This window comes from Erinaceus europaeus, chromosome 7, assembly GCF_950295315.1.
Source record: "Erinaceus europaeus chromosome 7, mEriEur2.1, whole genome shotgun sequence".
NCBI lineage: Eukaryota > Metazoa > Chordata > Mammalia > Eulipotyphla > Erinaceidae > Erinaceus > Erinaceus europaeus.
Window position 1 is genome coordinate 68,892,146 of NC_080168.1, and position 18,982 is coordinate 68,911,127.

General features: G+C 42.1%; 1 protein-coding gene across 1 annotated transcript in view; it reads left to right on the forward strand.

The window, feature by feature from the left end:
* The window catches only part of MIPEP (mitochondrial intermediate peptidase), a 135,602-nt gene that overhangs the window by 39,013 nt on the left and 77,607 nt on the right, over nt 1-18,982 (forward strand). The window contains exon 15 of the mRNA XM_007533689.3: nt 18,281-18,355. Within this exon, the coding sequence (XP_007533751.1) occupies nt 18,281-18,355 (75 nt within the window). The remainder of the gene's footprint in view (nt 1-18,280; nt 18,356-18,982) is intronic.

The following is an 18,982-nucleotide window of genomic DNA, read 5'->3' on the forward strand; positions in this document are numbered from 1 at the left end:
GAGATTAAGATTTAAATAGTATGGGGAACAACCACCTTCCAGTAAATCGCCAAAATGACTAACACAAAGGGAAAGAAGAGAGGAACTTGCTATATGTTCTCTAGACCTCTTAGAAAACATGCAGTTGTTCCTTTGGCCACATTTATGTGGATCTATAAGAAAGGTGATATTGTAGACATAAAAGGAATGGGCACTGATAAAAAAAATATTGTAGACATAAAAGGAATGGGCACTGTTACCATGGCAAAACTGGAAGAATCTGCAGCATTACCGAGCATGCTGTTGGTATTGTTGTAAAGAAACAAGGGCAAGATTCTGCCAAGAGAATTAATGCTCACATTGAGTATATTAAGCACTGTAAGAACAGAGACGGCTTCTTGAAATGTGTGTAGGAAAATGATCAGGAAAAAAAAAAGGAAGCCAAAGAGAAGGATACTTGGGTTCAACTGAAGCATCATCCTCCTCCACCCAGAGAAGCACACTTTGTGAGCACCAATGGAGAGGAACCAGAGCTGCTGGAATTCATTCCCTATGAATTCATGGCATGATCAATATAAAAACTTAATAAAGGGAGTTGTGCAGTGGGTTAAGCGCACATGGCACAAAGTGCAAGGACTGGCTTAAGGATCCCAGTTCGAGCCCCGAGCTCCCCACCTGCAGGGGAGTCGCTTCACAGGTGTGAAGCTAGTCTCTGCAGGTGTCTATCTTTCTCTCCCCCTCTCTGACTTCCTCCATTTCTCTCCTATCCAACAACGATGACAATAATAACTACAACAATAAAACAACAAGGGCAACAAAAGGGAATAAATAAATATCTATATATATTTTTAAAGATTTTATATATTTATTAATGAGAAAGATAGGAGGAGAGAAAGAATCAGACATCACTCTGGTACATGTGCTGCCGGGGATTGAACTCAGGACCTCATGCTTGAGAGTCCAATGCTTTATCCACTGTGCCACCTTCCGGACCACAAATACATATTTTTAAAAAAACTTAATAAAATATCTGCACTGTAAAAAAGATTTAAATAGTATGTTGAATTTTAATGACTTTTCAGTTCTGTAAAGTAGGATTAAAATAATAGGTACCTTACAAGAAGCTGTGAGTGTAGCTGTCAGTATTGTGCCAGTTCCTGCCCACATGCACTTTGAAAAATACATTCTCTCTTCTCTCAGAAGTTTGATTTTGTCTGTTTCATTAATTAGTGTTTCTTCCCCATAGACTGCACCAGTGCATGTGTAAAATTATATTCCCCTTCAAGCCCTCAGCATTTGAGTCGTTTAGTGGTGTGTTGGAGCACAGCGTGGTGAAAGCAGCTTTCAAAGAGTCCAGCAAACTGCCAGGGAGCCTGGGAGAGGCTCTTTAAAGCAAAGACTAGAGGAACGGGGTCTTGAATAATGTTCTAAGAGATCAGTTTGCACATTCATGTTGTCACAAGATGTTTATTGGGGACACTCTCAGGTCATGGGTCCTTCAGTTTGTAAATACTAACTTTTCCTTTGTGCTCAGCACTGTTCTCAGCATCCCAGCCTCTATCTAAACCTCAGGGCGGCACTGGTCCGGGCTGTTCCAGTCAGCAGGAAAAGCCTGTTCAGAGGCATTTTAGAAACCCACAGCCCAGCAAGAGCATGAGCGGTCGAAGGAAGATAGAACCAGATTTGGAAATGCTCTCATTTCTAGAACTTGTTCTCAGTCCCTGCTATTCTTTTGCCCTAGCATGCCTTTTAATCCTAGCTCATGTGCTAGATCACCTTCTCTGAGGAAAGTAATTTTTCCGCACACCCCATCTACTGGGATTTGCCATCATACTCCCTTTTGGGAGACGTGTCTTCTGGCCACTGGATCCCATCCAAGCTCTTCCCTATTTTCTCCTAAACCTCTGGCAAATAACTTTCTGCACCCCACCTTTTAACTTGTGGCCAGGCAAGCATGTGATGACCAGATCCAAGACCACCTTGGCCAGGACACCTAGAATTCAAGAGCTATTTGAGGCCTACTTGAAGGACTTGAGGCTGGTTAAGTAAGTGGGACTAGGCAAGAGGAAAAGTTAGAGATGGAGGTCCCATGAGGGTCATGTTTGTGGAAGGCCAGGTAGTTCTTTTCTGGATATATTGATGAACACCCTTGCTGTCCACAAGGCTGTGAGTAGTAGAGATATGAAATTCAGAGCCAGACAAACACTGCTGATGTGGGGATAATCTGCATAGAGAGACAGCTGAAGTTTAGGGAAATTCGATTTGACCCTGGAGAGAAAAGCAAGAGACAACTAAAGAGGACATCAACACCGACAAAGCAACTCTCAGAGCAGAATAGGTCTTTATGAGTTTGAACACTAGTGCTGACTAGGACACAGATAGGTAAGAATGGCCACAAAAAGTAACATGAACCTTTTATTGTAATACTTAAAAGAATTCATCTTGGGCTGAAAATCACCTCAAGTATTAAAGTCAGTTCATTTAAAATGTATCAGCCATTTCCACAACAATCTCTAGAACAATGAAGAAATTAGAGCTACTGTTTAGAAAATCCCCAAAAGTTCACTTCCTATTTTAATACCAAATTCTTCATTTAAAAAAATCACATTGAATGAGTTTCAAGAAAATTACTTTAAATGCAAAAAAAAAAAAAAGTCCTTCAAGCCAGATGACCTGGGAAGCCAGCATCAACAGCTTTGCATTCAAGGCCTAGGCCCAGCAGAAATGTCCAGTGAGTTGAGGGGCCACAGACACAGGCACACTGAAGACACTCCAGATGTTTGTGACTCCAGAGAGGGCGGAAGGAATGCCAGGAGGCAAGAGGCAGGTGAAAGCTTTGAGTTCCACACAGGGCTTGCCTCTTCTTGCCACTAATTAAGACAAGACACCTAGTGGCTTAATATTTTCATTTGAAGGGCAATTCAAGCCTTAGGTATGAGGAGTTAATTCCTCCCAATCCAAAGTCTCTGTAAGTCAGTAGCATAAAAGTTCCTATAAAAAAGAACAAGGTTGTACTGTCATACTTTAGCTCTTCTCTCGGTGCATCAGGAAAGGGTGTTTGTGGATCTATCAGCATGTAGTAGGTTCCAGAGGCCTCCTTAGCATTAGAGAGTAGATTGATGTCTAGTTCATTCCTCCATTGTTTTATCTGAATGAGAGCACAGCAGAGCCATCAGTCTCTTGTGCAGGAAGAGTGAATAGTGTGCTTGTCAGTGTTGCAGGTGCCCTACACCTGCCAGAAATAACACCACCAGAGGTGCTGGTGTCATGTTCATAACTGACTTGATGCCTAACATCACACCACATCCCACATAAGGTTTCCATTAATATCCACATAAGTAGCACAAGTCTAGAAAGGAGTATGATGCTGGTAAAAATAAAATAAATAAAATAAAAAACCAAGTTATCTTACTAGAATCCAAAATGCAGTGGAGTTTGCTCACACAATGAGGGGCTGGTGGGTGGCCTGTTGGTTGGAGGCCTTCGGCTACAGCCTGCAATGTGCTCCTAGGTAGCACATAGCTCTCCTCAAGTGCCTCCATTCTCCTGGAAAAAAGGTTCCCATCCTAGCTGAAGTGTCTGAGATCCCTTCTACCAGTTATGATTAAAAATTAACACAAAAACAATCATATTGACTTGTCTATATTGGTACCTGGGAAGGAACCCCGGCCTTCAAAATGACAGTGTGTGCTCCTGCCTTGAACTGCAGCCCCACCCCCAGCTGTTATTTTCTCTGTGGCAAGAATTTTTGGTCAGTGTCTGATTCCTTAATAGTCATAGGAGTCTTTGGTCCTTTTCTTCTTGAGACAAATTTGCTAAGTTGTAATTTTCTCGAAATCTATTCATTTCATCCAAGTTTTCAAGTTTATTGGCATGAAATCATAGCATTCTTTTGTCCTTTAAATCCTGTTAAATTTGTCTTTTTCATTCCTAATGTTGCTCTTTCTCTCCCCTCCCCAAGGAATTCTGCCAGAAGTTTGTCTTAATTTTTTCAAAGAAGTAGTGTTAGATTTTAAAACCTATTTTCTTTGTTTTAGTTTGTTGCTATCTAAATTTATTTTTTAATTCTTCTCAACTTTCTCCTTTGCTTTTTTCTTTTATCTCAGTTTTTAAAAATATGTATTCATTATTGGATAGAGGCAGAGAAAAACTGAGATGGAAGGGGAGATAGAGAGGAGGAAAGAAACTTCCCTCATGCAGTTGTGAACCAGGGGCTTGAACCTGAGTCTTTGAGCTTGATAACAGGCTGCAGGCTGATAGCAAAAAGCATCATTACAGAAGCAGAGGCTACAAGGTTAAAGGGGTAGGACTTGTACCCATTACTCAGGGATTGGTTGCCTTAATGTTATGGTTACTGTTATCTGTCGGGCTGCGTCGCAGGGGAGAGAGAAGCAAGCGAAGCTAAGAGGGAACACAAATCTATTCATGTGGGCACCTCAGAGTTGGGTGAGAGCGCAGCAGTTCGGGCCACATGGAGCTAGCAAAATGGCCGCCTCCTGCTAAGTGCAGCAACCCTCCTCTGCGTCCAGAGGTGAAAGGGCTAAGAGAGCGAGGGGTGGAAGAAGAAGGGCTTTTATGGGAGAAATTCCGGAAGTGACAAGTCGGGACGTGATTGGCTAGGTAACAAGGCAATATAGGATAGGATTATAGCTCTCACGGGAATGGGAAGGAGAAGGAGTAAATAAGGCACTCTGGAATAGGATTACAGCTCTCGCAGGAATGGGAAGGGGGAGGAGTAAACAAGTCACTCTGGGATAGGTTTACAGCTCTTGTGGGAGTGTAAGGGGGAGGAGTAAACAAGGCACTCCAGGACTATTGTATCAACTCTCGCCGAGGAATTGACAATACTCTCAGGGGACAACATGGTGGATGTGACCGCATCTGCACAATATCCCAACATCTCCCCCTTTCCTTTTCTATAATGGCCACAGTATGGGAAATTTAGAGTGGAGCAGGCTTAAATGTTTTTTAAGGAATGCCATGCTCAGGTGGGAAGATGTTTTTGTGTGGGAGGGAAGACTTACATAGCTGCTAACCTTGTGAGATTTATGTGTCCCCCCTGTGCTCAACCCCTCTGTAGAGAGAGAGACTTACCTGGAGGGACTCATAGGTTACGCTCTGCCAGGCTGTACCATCGCCTCACAATTATTACATCTTTCCCTTATCTTTCTATCTAGTTATCACATTAAAATGGGTCAATGTTCATAAAAGACTCCATCTGTGATAGAGGAGTGTAGGGGTCAGCAGAAACCTTTTTTTTCTTTCTGTTTTTTTTTTAATTGGGGAATTAATGTTTTACATTCAACAGTAAGTACAATAGTTTGTACATGCATAACATTCCCCAGTTTCCCATATAACAATACAACGCCCACTAGGTCCTCTGAATCCTTATTGAACCTGTATTCTCCCCACCCAGCCACACCCACCCCAGAGTCTTTTACTTTGGTGCGATACGCCAATTCCATTTCAGGTTCTACTTGTGTATTCTTTTCTGATCTTGTTTTTCAACTTTGGCCTGAGAGTGAGATCATCCCATATTCATCCTTCTGTTTCTGACTTATTTCACTCAACATGATTTTTTCAAGGTCCATCCAAGATCGTCTGAAAACGGTGAAGTCACCATTTTTAATAGCTGAGTAGTATTCCATTGTGTATATATTCCACAACTTGCTCAGCCACTCATCTGTTGTTGAACACCTGGGTTGCTTCCAAGTTTTGGCTATTACAAATTATGCTGCCAAGAACATATGTGTACACAGATCTTTTTGGATGGATATGCTGGGTTCCTTAGGATACATCCCCAGGAGAGGAGTTGCAGGATCATAGGGTAGGTCCATTTCTAGCCTTGTGAGAGTTCTCCAGACTGTTCTCCACAGAGGTTGGACCAATTGACATTCCCACCAGCAGCGTAGGAGGGTTCCTTTGACCCCACACCCTCTCCAGCATTTGCTGCTGTTACCTTTTCTGATGTATGACATTCTCACAGGAGTGAAGTGGTATCTCGTTGTTGATGGTGTGCTGTCATTTTTTTTTTTTTTTAATTTTTTTACCAGAGCACTGGTCAGCTCTGGCTTATGGTGGTGTGGGAGATTGAACCTGAGACTTTGGAGCTTCAGGCATGAGAGTCTCTTTGCAAAACCATTATGCTATCTTCCCCTTCCTTGCAGTCAGGTTATTTATTTGAGCTTTTTCTCATTTACTCTTGTGTGCTTGTATGGCTGTTAACTTCCCTCTCAGTACTGCCTTAGCTGGGTCCCAAATATTTTGATATATTGTGTCTTCATTTTCATTGGTTTCTCAAAACATTTTGATTTCTTCCTTAATTTCATCTTTGACCCAGTAGTTGTTAAGTAGTATATTGTTGAGTTTCCATATTTGGGTACTTTTACTAATTTTTTGTTGTTAAGTGTTAATTTAGTTCCACTGTGGTCTGAAAAGATGCTTGGGATGATTTCAATGGTCTTGAATTTGTTGACACTTTGTGGCCTAACATATAGTCTGTCCTTGAGAGTGACTCGTGGGCTTGAATAGAATGTATATTCCAGTTTCTTAGGGTGAATGACTGAAAATGTCTAATAATTCTAGTTTATCTATCTCTTCAATTTAATTCCATCACTTCTTTGTTGATTTTCTGCCAAGATGATCTGTCAAGTTGAGAAAGTGGGTTGTTGAAATCCCCTATTACTGCTGTGTTGCTATTCATATATTGCTGTAGCTCTTTCAGTAGGTTTTTGATGTATTAATTGGCCTCTTCTTGGGTGTATATATTTTCGTAATTGATAAGTGGAAGATCTGGCTTCTGTAATTGCTTCCCTGCTGAACCTGGGTGTTGGCAGGTTGATCCATACTCTCAGCCTGTCTTTCTGTTTCCATAGTGGGGCAGGGCTCTGGGGAAACAGAGCTCCAGGACACAATGGTGGGGTCATCTGCCCAAGGATGTGCAGTTGGCATCATGGTAGCATCTTAATTTTATTTTAAGGTCCCTCCTGTCAGATAATGAGAATAGCTGTTCCTGTCCTTTTTTGTGGTCCATTACCTTGTATGATAGTTTTCTGTGTTTGTCTTGTTAAGTAGGATTCCTCTAGACAACATTGGTTGGGTTGTATTTCCTGATCCATCTTCTTACTCTGTGCCTTTTAGTAGGCTGTTGAAATTTATAGAATGAAGATATTTTAATGCCATTATTCTAAACTTTTAGAGAGTTCTGATGTATGGCATGTTCATGGTGATCTTGTGATTGTTCAGGACAGGCTTGGTGATAGTTGATTCCTTCAACAGTTAACTTGTCTGTGAAGGTTTTTATGCCTCCATCTAGTGTGAATGACAGTCTAGAAAGATACAGTAGTCTTGGTTGAAATCCTTTCTCATTGAGCAGTCGATATATATCTCGCCATTCTCTTCTGGAGTTTAGAGTTTGTTTGGAGAAATTTGCTGCCAATCTTATTCTTTTTCCTCCGTTTTTTGTTTGTTTGTTTGTTGTTGTTTGTTTTGTTTTGTTTTTCTTGTAGCCTTCGGGATCCTTTCTTTATCCTTATTCTTTTTCGTTCTGAATATGATATGTTTTGCTGTCTTTAGGTCAGGGCTAATTCTGTTTGGGACATTCTGGCTTTCTTGAACCTTCGTGTCCTTTATGTTGTTTACACTAGGTAAAGTTCTCAGCTATTATGTCCTGTAGAATGGTTCTTCCCTTTCCTCTCTCCCCTTGGTATGCCAGTAATGTGTTTATTACTTCTTTTGAAGGCATCCCATATGTCTCTGTTGTTGTTTTCAGTATCTCTTAATCTCTTTTTAAATTCTTTTCTTTCTTTGTTTTCTAATTCATTCTCGATTTGCTGATTCTATTTTCTGCCTCAGTTATTCTGCTCTCTCTCGTCTCCTGTTTACTATAGCTCTACTATTTTTATTACCCTGTTCTGATACTGTATTCATTTGTCCAGCTAATTGTGCTCTTAGTTCAGCTATTTCAGCTTTCAGCTCTCTAATTACCTTGAGATAGTGTTTTCTTTCAGATTCTCATTTGTTGTTTCCCCATTTCTGATGATACTACTTTCAAAAGCTTTTCCTCACTCCTGTAACTATTGTATCAACTGCTGTTTGGATGTTGGCCTCATTCTTATTTGCTTCTACCTTTTTGGCACTTATCTGGCCTTTTGTCCTGGTTTATTTCTTCAGTGTTTTTTTCTTCGTTTAACTATTATATTTGGTGTGTTATGAGGTCCCTCTCTCACGACTTTTTTTCTTTTCTTTTTGCCTCTAGGGTTATTGCTGTGGCTCAGAGCCTGCACTAGAAATCCACTGCTCCTAGTGGCTATTTTTTCCATTATATTGGATAGGAGAGAGAAATTGAGGGGAGGGGATGATAGAGAGAGGGAGAGAAAGATAGACACATACAGACCTGTTTCACCACTTGTGGAACAACTCCCCTGCAGGTGGGGGGCCAGGGGCTTGAACTGGTATTCATGTTTGGGTCCTTGTGCTTCATACTATGTGTGCTTATCCTGGTGCCCCACTGCCCAGTCCTCTCACTGCTTTTCAATCTACTAATCACATTAGCCTGGATTGACTTGTATCTAAGTAAGGTAATTAAGAGTTCACAATTGTGAATCTTAATAGTTGTTTCAACATTATCTCAACCCCTGAGGTAGAAGCACAGTGGCTATTAAACCTATGTTATTTATCTTCCCAAAGACTATGGCTTTTTTAAAAAAGCCTGACACATTTTTTTTAACTATAAGTAGATTTTTTAAAATTTATATTTATTCTTTTTTGTTGCCTTTGTTGTTTTTTTGTTATTGTTGTTATTGTTGTTGATGTTGTCATTGTTGGATAGGACAGAGAGAAATCAAGAGAGGAGGGAAAGACAGAGGGGGAGAGAATGATAGACACCTGCAGACCTGCTTCACCACTTGTGAAGCGATTCCCCTGCAGGTGGGGAGCCGGGGCTCGAACCGAGATCCTTACGCCAGTCCTTGCGCTTTGCACCACATGCGCTTAACCCACTGGGCTACCACCCGACTCCCTAGTAGATTTTTTTTTAACCACTCACTTGTGACCAGAACAGGGTGGGATATAGCTATTACAGTGGTCATGCAAAGAGACTCCCATTGACCAAGGGTCCAAAATCCCAGGCCCAGTCCTCTTCTCCACCACTAGTCATAGCCAAGCCAAGCAGCACACTGTGATCCTGTGTTTCTGAATAAATTCTTATTTCTGAGAGAATTATTCACCTTTTTTTCCAACTTATCAGGAGTACAGTATGAAAGGGGTCCTACTATATAACCACACCTTTGGAACACTATAAGTATTGATTTCTCCTATGTCACCCAGCCAGTTCTCTGTCCCCTGATGTCAGTATACATCTTCCTTGCTGCTATTTTTTTATATAAATTTATTTATTCTTGAGATAGGTAAGATAGGAGAGAAAGAACCAGACATCACTCATGCTTGAAAGTCCAGTGCTTTATCCATAAGATAAATCCTTTATCCGATAAAATAAATCCTTTTTTTAAAAAAAAATTATTTACTCCCTTTTGTTGCCCTTTTTGTTTTCTTGTTGTAGTTCCTTGCTGCTCTTCTAGTTCCTGAGGGGCAACAGCAATGGAGTCCCACAGTTGTAAATTGGTGCGATTTAGGTGCTTTTATCCTTTCAGCAGTCTTTTTGTTGATAAAACTCAGACCAAAGGTGGTACTGATGTCAATTGGCAAACTTCCGGACTTTAACCAGCTGCTCCCATGTACAGACAGCTGTTAGCCCCAGGAATCTTCCCTTAAATCCCTCTCAGTCCATGAGCCACACATGTTTGCACTCACCCTTGGCTTGGTGGGTTCCTGAAGTAATCCTAGTCCTATGTTGTTGCATTCTCAGGTGATCCTCTATGCTATTCCTAGTTAATGAAGGAGAGCAAAACGCAGCTGCTGGTACTCCGTAGACACACCTCCAGAGGTCCAGGCTCTTCTTATTAAACATTTTGTGAGCTTGTACAAATGAATAATGATATATGACTTATTATTATATCCTAGGAATGATTTTCATGACCCTGTAAATCATTTTATCAATTTTCTGTTCTCTAAATTTTGAAGTTTTCTTATTAGTACAAAGTATAATAAAGAAGTATAGAGGCAAACTATTCCTATCTTCTCCATGTGTTGGCCTCTTCATGTGATGGACTTTGTCTTGAGCATTCTGGAAGTTTTGTAAACTCTCGCTACTTCATTACTAATCTCCAAATATGGTCACTTGATTTTTGAGACGATCTCATGTTGTTACTTTTCTCCATAGAATGTTTGTTGCTATGGTTGCCTTTCAGAGTTTTTACTAAACAATACATAATAGAAATTAATAATATTTCCTCTTTTTTTTTAACTTTTATATGTAGCTGTATAGGGAGTTGTTACTTTGTTACCCACATTTATAGAAACAGAGTTCAGGGGGTTGGGCAGTAGCGCAGCAGGTTAAGTGTACATGGAACGAAGCGCAAGGACCTGCATAAGGATCCTGATTCTAGCCCCCAGTTCCACACCTTCAGGGGAGTCACTTCACAAGTAATGAAGCAGGTCTGCTGGTGTCTTTCTCTCCTCCTCTCTGTCTCCCCCTTCTCCATTTCTCTCTGTTCTATCCAACAACAATAACATTAATAATAACCACAACAGTGATAAAAAAAAAAAAAAAAACCAACAAGGGCAACAAAAGAGGAAAAAATAGCCTCCAGGAGCAGTGGATTTGTGGTGCTGGCACCAGCCCCAGCAATAGCCCTGGAGGCGGAAAAAAAAAAAAGAAACAGAGTTCAGACAGGTTAAGTTTTTTGCCAAAGTCACAATATAGGTATATGAGTTTCTATACTTCCATTAGTTTCGTATCAGGATTTTCTTAAACTTCTGTCAGTCAGTCAAATCAATAATTTTTTTTATCATCTTTGTATCTCTGGGCTTCACCATTCTGACACTTTAAGAGGGGAGAGGAGAGAAGGAGGGAGAGCCAGATAGAGGGAGACCACAGCACTGAAGCTTCCCCAGTGCTATGGCAGCTCAGAACTTGAACCTAGGTCATGTGAATGACAAAGCAGTCATCTTCCCAGGTGAGCTGTCTCTCTAACCCTTCAAGTCAGTGTCACATCATTTGTTGCTGTGCTTTCCTAATTCACAATTTCAATCTCATAAGAAATGGCTTCTGTTTCTTATGCAGTGAGCCTCATGAAATAAAAGACTCATATGTTATTTTTAGTACCATTCTAGTACTTTCATTTTAGAACTGTTATGTTCAGGGTCATTATAAGATTTAGTTAGTTTATGAAAATTAGCCCAAGGCTGTAACTGTTAAGATCTATTTCCAAGGAGACATACAGACTTATAATAAATCATCTCCTGTCATTCCCTTTCAGGTAAGATGAATAATAATTGAAGGTAAAAATTATAGTGCAAGTAGAACTAGATTAGTTTTGGCAGGTTTAAGTTGTTTTGAACTTTCCTTATTTTCGGCTTTACTGCTTCTCAATTATGTCTAGACAAGGGCTTTGAACTGGGAGGCAGAGCTGGATCTGATTCTGGCCCACCGTCACGTGCCCGTAACCTCAGATCAGTTCCTGAAGTCCTAAGACTTCTGGCAGTGCCCTCTTATGTGTTATGGCTTGTGTTCCTTCTCTTGTTCCTGATAGTGAGGTCAAATTGTGGCCTTGTGACCTAGGCATCTGCTAGGAGGCCTGATGTATCCTTTTCTGAATGGTTCTGCACTGAGGGAGTTTGTAAGGGCTACAGAGGTGGCTCTGTTAAAGCTGCAGGTGGATACACTATTGTCCTCAAAGGAGAAGCACGGTGACAGCCTTAGTGGCTCCTGGGTACTGCCTGAAATAGAGCAGAGTAGAAGTCTCTTCTCCATGCTGAGGAAGAGAAACACAGAGCTGGGGCCATAGCCCTCAGTGCTTTCCAGCGGAGCATGTGATGTCAGAGGCATAGGTGACTGTGTCTCTGTTTTGTGATTTGGCAGAAAGTGTCCCTGCTTTGGAGACTTGGGGCTGCTCACACAGGGTGGAGATGGGGGCCCCAGCCTGTTGTGGCTTCAGCCTTTTGTCTTCTGTGGTGAGGAAAGGTGCATAGTTTTGATCCTCAGCCACTCCCGCCAAGGTACAGGGATTCATGGAGCTTAGTAGCAGCTGGGGTGCCATGGAGGTCAGGAAAATTTGGGAGCCCTTACAGGCCTTGGGAGACAAGTTTAGTGAAGGGGTGGGAAGAGATGGAAGGGAAAATGCAGAAGCTGGAGGAGTTGAGGGACTACTACAGTTAGTGAGTACCCCTACTGCTATGTTTGTGCATTTACTTCCGTTAAGTCTTTCAGTTTTTTTTTTTTTTTTTTTGAGCGGGAACGCAGTGCCTTTATTGGTCAGAGACAATGCCTTTATATATATCTTTAACCAGAAGCGGCAAGTGGGAAAAGTAAATGGCTAAGAATGGGGGAGGAGAAATAAAAGAGCGTGAAGGTAGAAAGCTTCCATAGCAGCTGTTGCAAAGGTTCTAACCAGTGGGATTAACCAATACCCTGCAGGCAGGACTGGTCTCAGGCAAAACAATGATTATGTAAATAGACCACAGCATCAAGCAATGCAGGGGAGCTGGTGTAATGTCCAACATCTCCCCCTTTCTTTTTATCTAATGGCCTTAATATCAGGAATGCAGGGTGCTTTGTGAGGCAGGGAATCTGATAGGATGAGGCACACCTTTGGGGTTACTACTGTCCCTCCTTGCTCAACCTCTTGGTGGAGAGAGAGACTAACAGGATTAGACACACCCCTCAGGTTCAAGCACTGCCAAGCTCAACCACATCCTCACAGTTTCCCAACATCTCCCTCTTTCTAAATGGCCATTTATAAATGGGTCAGTGTTTGTAAAAGACTCCATTTCTGTCAGGGGAATAGCAGTGTAGGGTTGAACAGAAACCTGTTGGGCAGAAACCTAAATGATATTGAAGCCATCTTTTTTTTATATATATAAAAAAGAACTGTAATAAGACAAGGAGGGACATGTAGGAGAGCAGCAAGAGCCAGTGTGATGTCAAGGGGAGGCCTGGTGGGTGAAAAGGGGCATTTCTTGCCTCAAAGGGTGTTTCCTGCCTCTGGGGTCAAGGTTTGCAGGTTAGGGGGCCGTTTCCTGAATCTGGGGGCAGGGCCTATCAGACGAGGGAGCATGGCCTGCCAGGCGAAGGGGATTGTGGCCCGCCAGGTGAAGGGGCTATTTGGCATTGTAGTGCCAAGACATCTGGCTACAAAGTCCATGGACTGATGCGAGTCAGTCTTTGAGAAACCCAGCAGTGTAAAGTGAAGCTGCTGTAAAGTGTCTAAGAGGTGTAACTGTAAGTCCAATAGAAGCTTTTGTTCAATGCCAACGACCAGGGGAAGAAATGCCTGGGGATGAAACGCTGCACGTCTATCTCTATGGGGAAAGTCAGCCACCGGAATTTTGCTTCTCTGTAGAAAGTGAGCTGGAACTGCCAAAAGGTGACAGGCGAAGCAGAAGCAAGAACGGCAAACAGCAATGGGCGAGAGAAAGGCAGTAGGAAAATTCTGTCCTTGGAGTCTGTGAATCAGGTTCGTTAGATCATGTCACGTCACATCATGGGTTTCGGGTGGCCTTGCTGTCGTTGTGCCATCTTGTGGGCGATATCAGAGGAAAGGGGTCCAAATGGATTTCTGGGGATTCTGTATGAGCAGATGCTTCTTCATGTGAAGGCTTGACATAGCTGTAATCACTTACTTGTGAAGAAAAAACTTGTAACAAATTAGAAGTTTACTATAATTGATAACTCGTTGATTATAATTGGTTTAAGTACCTTTATAGTTTTGGAAGTCCTTTCTAGTATGATTTAAGGTTGTTTAAACAGTTTAAGCTCAATAAAATGTGGAAAGGTAAACAGAAGAACCATTATAAGAAGTCTCAGGAATGAGAATCATTAGGCTGCTTCCATATTCACTCAGTCAGCTCCCTAGTATTGTCCCTCTAATAGTTGTATGGGAATTTTGTCCTCTGCACAACTGGGTGTGTGGCATCTTTTGTAGCTTCATGAATGTTATCTGCTTGATTCATTGAACATCTTGAATGTGATACTCTCTGATGACATGAGGACCAAAGAGTTCTTGGTCTTCTGCCTGGCGTCCCTCTCCCTGCCTGCTGTCACTGTCCCTTTTCTGTTTCACTATGGTTTGTTTTATCACTGCAAATTTAGATTTTTGACACCTTTACTCATCCTGAAGATCCCCATTTTTATAGTGTATGTGTGCATGAGAGAGAGAGACAGGGACAAAGACAGACCAAAGCATTACCTGTCAAGTTTCTGTTTTTGCATTGATTTTCTTGATTTGATGCTGTGCTGGGGATTGAACTCAGGCCTTAATGCATGTAAGACATGTGCTCTATGGCTGGGCCACCACCTGCATCCCCTCCCCCCTGATTTTGTATTATATACTGATGGATAAACTCTTCCACTGTCCTTGTTCTTACATGTTCTTTTTCTTGACATTTTGACATCTTTTTATCACATCGCAAACCTCACAGGGAAGGTTTGAATCTCATTCAGTTGGTCTGTTTGCCTTTTCTGCTTGGGTTTGAATCTCTGAGCAGCTGACCTCTAGATAAACATCTACTTCTGGATGGGAAGGGCTCTGTTGGACTTGGCTCGGAGATCAGTGCTTGGCATTTGTACATGTTGTCTACATAGCAGACAGGAAGTGTTTAGAGTTGCTTCAGTTTAGAGTTGTCCCTGTGGCTACTGTCACTCTGTCCCTCCCAGGGGGTGGGGGTGATGGAGAGAGTTGCCATCAGCCTTCCTGCTCCCTGAGTCCCCACCCTGACTCCCTTCTGCAACTTCCTGCTCACCACCCTTATCCATGCTGCAGGGGCTACCCAGGCCGCAGGGAGAAACTTCGGAGCCCCAAAACCCAGTGTCTAGCACTTACCTGTAGCTTCCTCTGAGTTTTCCAGCCACTTCTGATATGGCCCTAGTGGGAAAGCTCAGGGTGCATTGTTAGGGCTGGAGATGCAGGATACTTGAAAAATAACTCAGAAAGGTGAGTTCTTTGACTAAGAGCCTGGAAGTAAATTCTCCCTGAACACATTTCACTATAGAAATCAACATGGTCTAAGGAAAAAGCCCTGTCTTCAGATCAGGGTCTTCTTATTAACAAGCTTTACAAAACATCAGGAATTCCAGATACAAAGGGGTAGTAGCTTCTGGGGAGAAGCACAGCAAGCATCTAAAAATAGTAGCTTTAAATTCAGCATATGAATGGTTGCTGCTTATCAGTGGCTTACTGATATTCTCTCCCATATGCAAGGTTAAGGCTTCTGTGTCCCAGAGCTGTTGCTGCCCATGGGTTCTTGCAGGAATCTACCTCTTTTAGCTAGCTTCACACTTTTCTTCTACAGCCTCATAGAACTAAAGAATACTATCTCCTTGCTCTGGATTAGTCCTTTGTTAAGGAGAGGTTGTGGTTACTTCAACTTAGCGTGTCTGTATTCACTGGAGTAGCACTTGTGATTTCCATCTAGATGTTTCCTTTGGCTGTTTGACACAGGCCTTAACAGCCTATCTCACCTTTAGAATTAGTCTTCTTTCACAGCTTAATCACCTTGAGCTCTGGATGTACACTGAAAGACTTGGGACTTTTCCTTCTATCTATTATTTAGAGGCCCAGGGAGACCAGTGGAGGATTAGCTTGTAGTGACACTGGTTTCCAAGACCAGTCTGCCACTGTGATGCTTAAAACAGAGTAGCTAGAAGCCAGGAAGTCACATAATTCAGATCTGTATTTTTTTTTCCTCCAGGGTTATTGCTGGGTTCCGTGCCTGCACCATGAATCCACCGCTCCTGGAGGCCATTTTTTTCCCCTTTTGTTGCCCTTGTTGTTGTAGCCTCATTGTGGTTATTATTATTACCATTGTTGATGTTGTTCATTGTTGGATAGGACAGAGAGAAATGGAGAGAGGAGGGAAAGACAGAGAGGGGGAGAGAAAGATAGACACCTGCAGACCTGCTTCACCGCCTGTGAAGCGACTCCCCTGCAAGTGGGGAGCCGGGGGCTCGAACTGGGATCCTTACGCCAGTCCTTGCGCTTTGCGCCACGTGCGCTTAACCCACTGTGCCACCGCCCGACCCCCCCAGATCTTTATTTTTAAAAGACCCCTTTGGCTGCAATGTAGATGCTGAATTCACCAGAGACAGGAGTGGTTTAGGGGACTATAGTTGGCAGAATAGCATCACACATCATACCTTTAGTAATCTAAAAGTCCATAGGGTCAGTGAGGACTGGAGGCTATATGGGCAGAGAGGACATGTGACTGTCAGCAGAAGGAGCTGAGCTGTGTGAGCTGGGGCAGTCACCACAAGAGGGATAAATACCTGTTTCAGGGAGATGCATAAGCAGGCTTAGGCCATGCTGATGGTGGCAAAGAGAGAGTGAGCGTGCAGGTGCTGGGAGGCATGAGAAACTGACATTCTGTAGCTCAAGAAGTAATTTTGACACTTCACCATTTAAGAAAGATATTCAGTAAGCCTATAGCTGCCATAGTCATTCTTCTGAGGAATCTAGGCAGAATCCATTGGAAAACTGATAGAAGGAACTCATCATTCCAGATCCTATGAAGAACACAGAGGAGTTCCCTCCAATAGCCCTTCAATCTCAGAAACAGAGCTGAAGTTACGAGAGGGGAGGGGGAGGCAGAGAGATACTCAGAGACCACAGCACTGCTCTAATGCTTGTGAAGCTTTCCCTGTGTTTGGTGTTCCCATGTTGTACTGAGGGCTCCAATCCAGGTCTCTGTGCATGGTACAGTGTACACTCCACTGGATGAACTGTCATCCTGCCCCTACATCTGAACTCTTTAAAATTGTCTTTTATGTTGGACTTGCTTTTCTTGTATCCTGATGGAAAGAAGAAAAAGCTGTAAGTTTATCATCTGAAGCTGTCATCATGTAGTAATGCAATCTCTCACTTAAAAAGAAGCCATTGTTTTGCTCATTTGTTCCTTGTGCAAGTAATTTTTGAGTGTCTGCCATGAATTGGATATCCTGGGTCCCAAGGAAGTATGCTTGCATGTGTATGAACGGAACTAGCACCTTCTTTCAGTAGACAGTCCACATTATTATTCACTGGTAGTTAATCTCTACAGTCTGTTGAATGGTCTCACATAGACTATATGTGTTTGTATGCATTTCTTTACAAAGAGGGCTTTTAGCTTCATTTGGATTATAAATTGAATTGTGTAGAGTTGTGATTCTATATGGTAAACACCAGCATTCATTATTTTTAGAATAAAATTGTGTAAAGTCCTTCAGCTGCATTCTTAGTCTATTTCTGAGAGAGTATGTGATGTTTCAGGATTATGCTCAATTGTTTTTGAGAGGAAGCATTGTATCTTAGAGGGTCATTATGTTAAGTGCTTCAACTCTACAATTCTTCCAGGTCAGAAGAGAAAATAATATATAATTTGGGGAGCCAGCTGGTGACTTACCCAGTAATGCACAAATGGTACCACGTGCAAGGTTCATTTCCCTGGTTTCCACCTGCAAGGGGGAAGCTTCATGATCGATGGAGTAGTGCTGCAGGTATCTCTTCTCTCTGTCTCCCTCTCTCAGTCTCTGTCATCCTCTATCAAAAAATAAAAAATGGTGTTGCTGAGCAGGCACTGAACACTCTGGTGGCAAAAAGACTTTATAATTTGTACCTTGGTTTTAGGTAAGGGTATCAGTTCAGCTTTATTACTGGCTGGTTACACGAATTATTTCTTGACATTTTTATCTTTTATCCCTACTGTCAGTTACTGCATGTATGTAGAAGTCAACTACAGCAGGCTTTAACTGATAGTAAAAGAACAAAGAAACTATTGACTCTAAAGCCAATTTTTAAAGGTCAGTACCATCACTCATGTTCCCATAGCCCTGTGTTTTCACTACAAATCCTGCTGTGACACTTCACTGCATTTTGAAATTCTGTGGACTGTCTCCCTTCTTTGTCATTTCATTAATCAGGTATATATTTTAAATATTTATTTTAATTAATGAGGGGTGAACCAAATGCACACATACAGGAACACTGTTTAGCTCCAGCTGTTGGTGGTGCTGGGGATTGAACCTGGAACCTCACAACCTCAAGGATGAAAGTCTTTGTAGAACCATTATGCTGTCTCCCTACCCCCAATCTTCATTGTCAGTAAACCATGATGAAGCTTATTTCTTCACTCACTATTGCTTAGACTTAGCTGCTTTTTTGAGTGCAGAACATAGTCTGCTCACGTGTGTATATTCTTTTGTTTTTTGAAGTCACTGCCCAAGAATATGGTGTCCCGTCTCTGTGAATCGAAAAAGGTCTGTGCGGCAGCTGACATGCAGCTTCAGGTATGTGTGCACTTCTTTTCTCACATTTTTCAGAGTAATTACCCAAAATAAAGATCTGACTTTGCATTCTCGCCAGTGCGACACATTTATTATAGTAATTGTGCCTCCAAAACAGCTTTCATCTGACTTCAAAGAACTTGACCAAAACTGACTCTGTCTTCACACTGCCCTTGGGGAGTAGAAGTTACCTAAAGGTCACTGAGCATTTTCAGTCCAGGAACTTGAGAACAATCGTATGGCTTACTCCGGATTGTACATCTCAGCAACCAAGTTATGTGTATTTTCATTCACTTTTTTTTTTTAAGTAAGCATCTTTCCTATGTCACCTGTTAGCAGAAATAACTCTTGGTTTTAGACAATATTCACAGCTAATGCCAGGATTTTTTTATAAATCAGCTCTTTGTTAGGTTTACATAATACCCACTGTTTATGTCATTTGTAGATCCTGAGATTTTTCTGGAAGAGCAGTGCTCAGCTTTTGGTGTTGGTGCTGTCAGGGATTAAAGCTGGGATCTCCTGTATATGAGGCACCAGCACATGCTCTCCCCAGCCCTTGTGTATGTGATTCTTCCCCCCACCACCCCCACTAGGGTTATCACTGGGCCTCGTTGCCTGCAGGTCAGATCC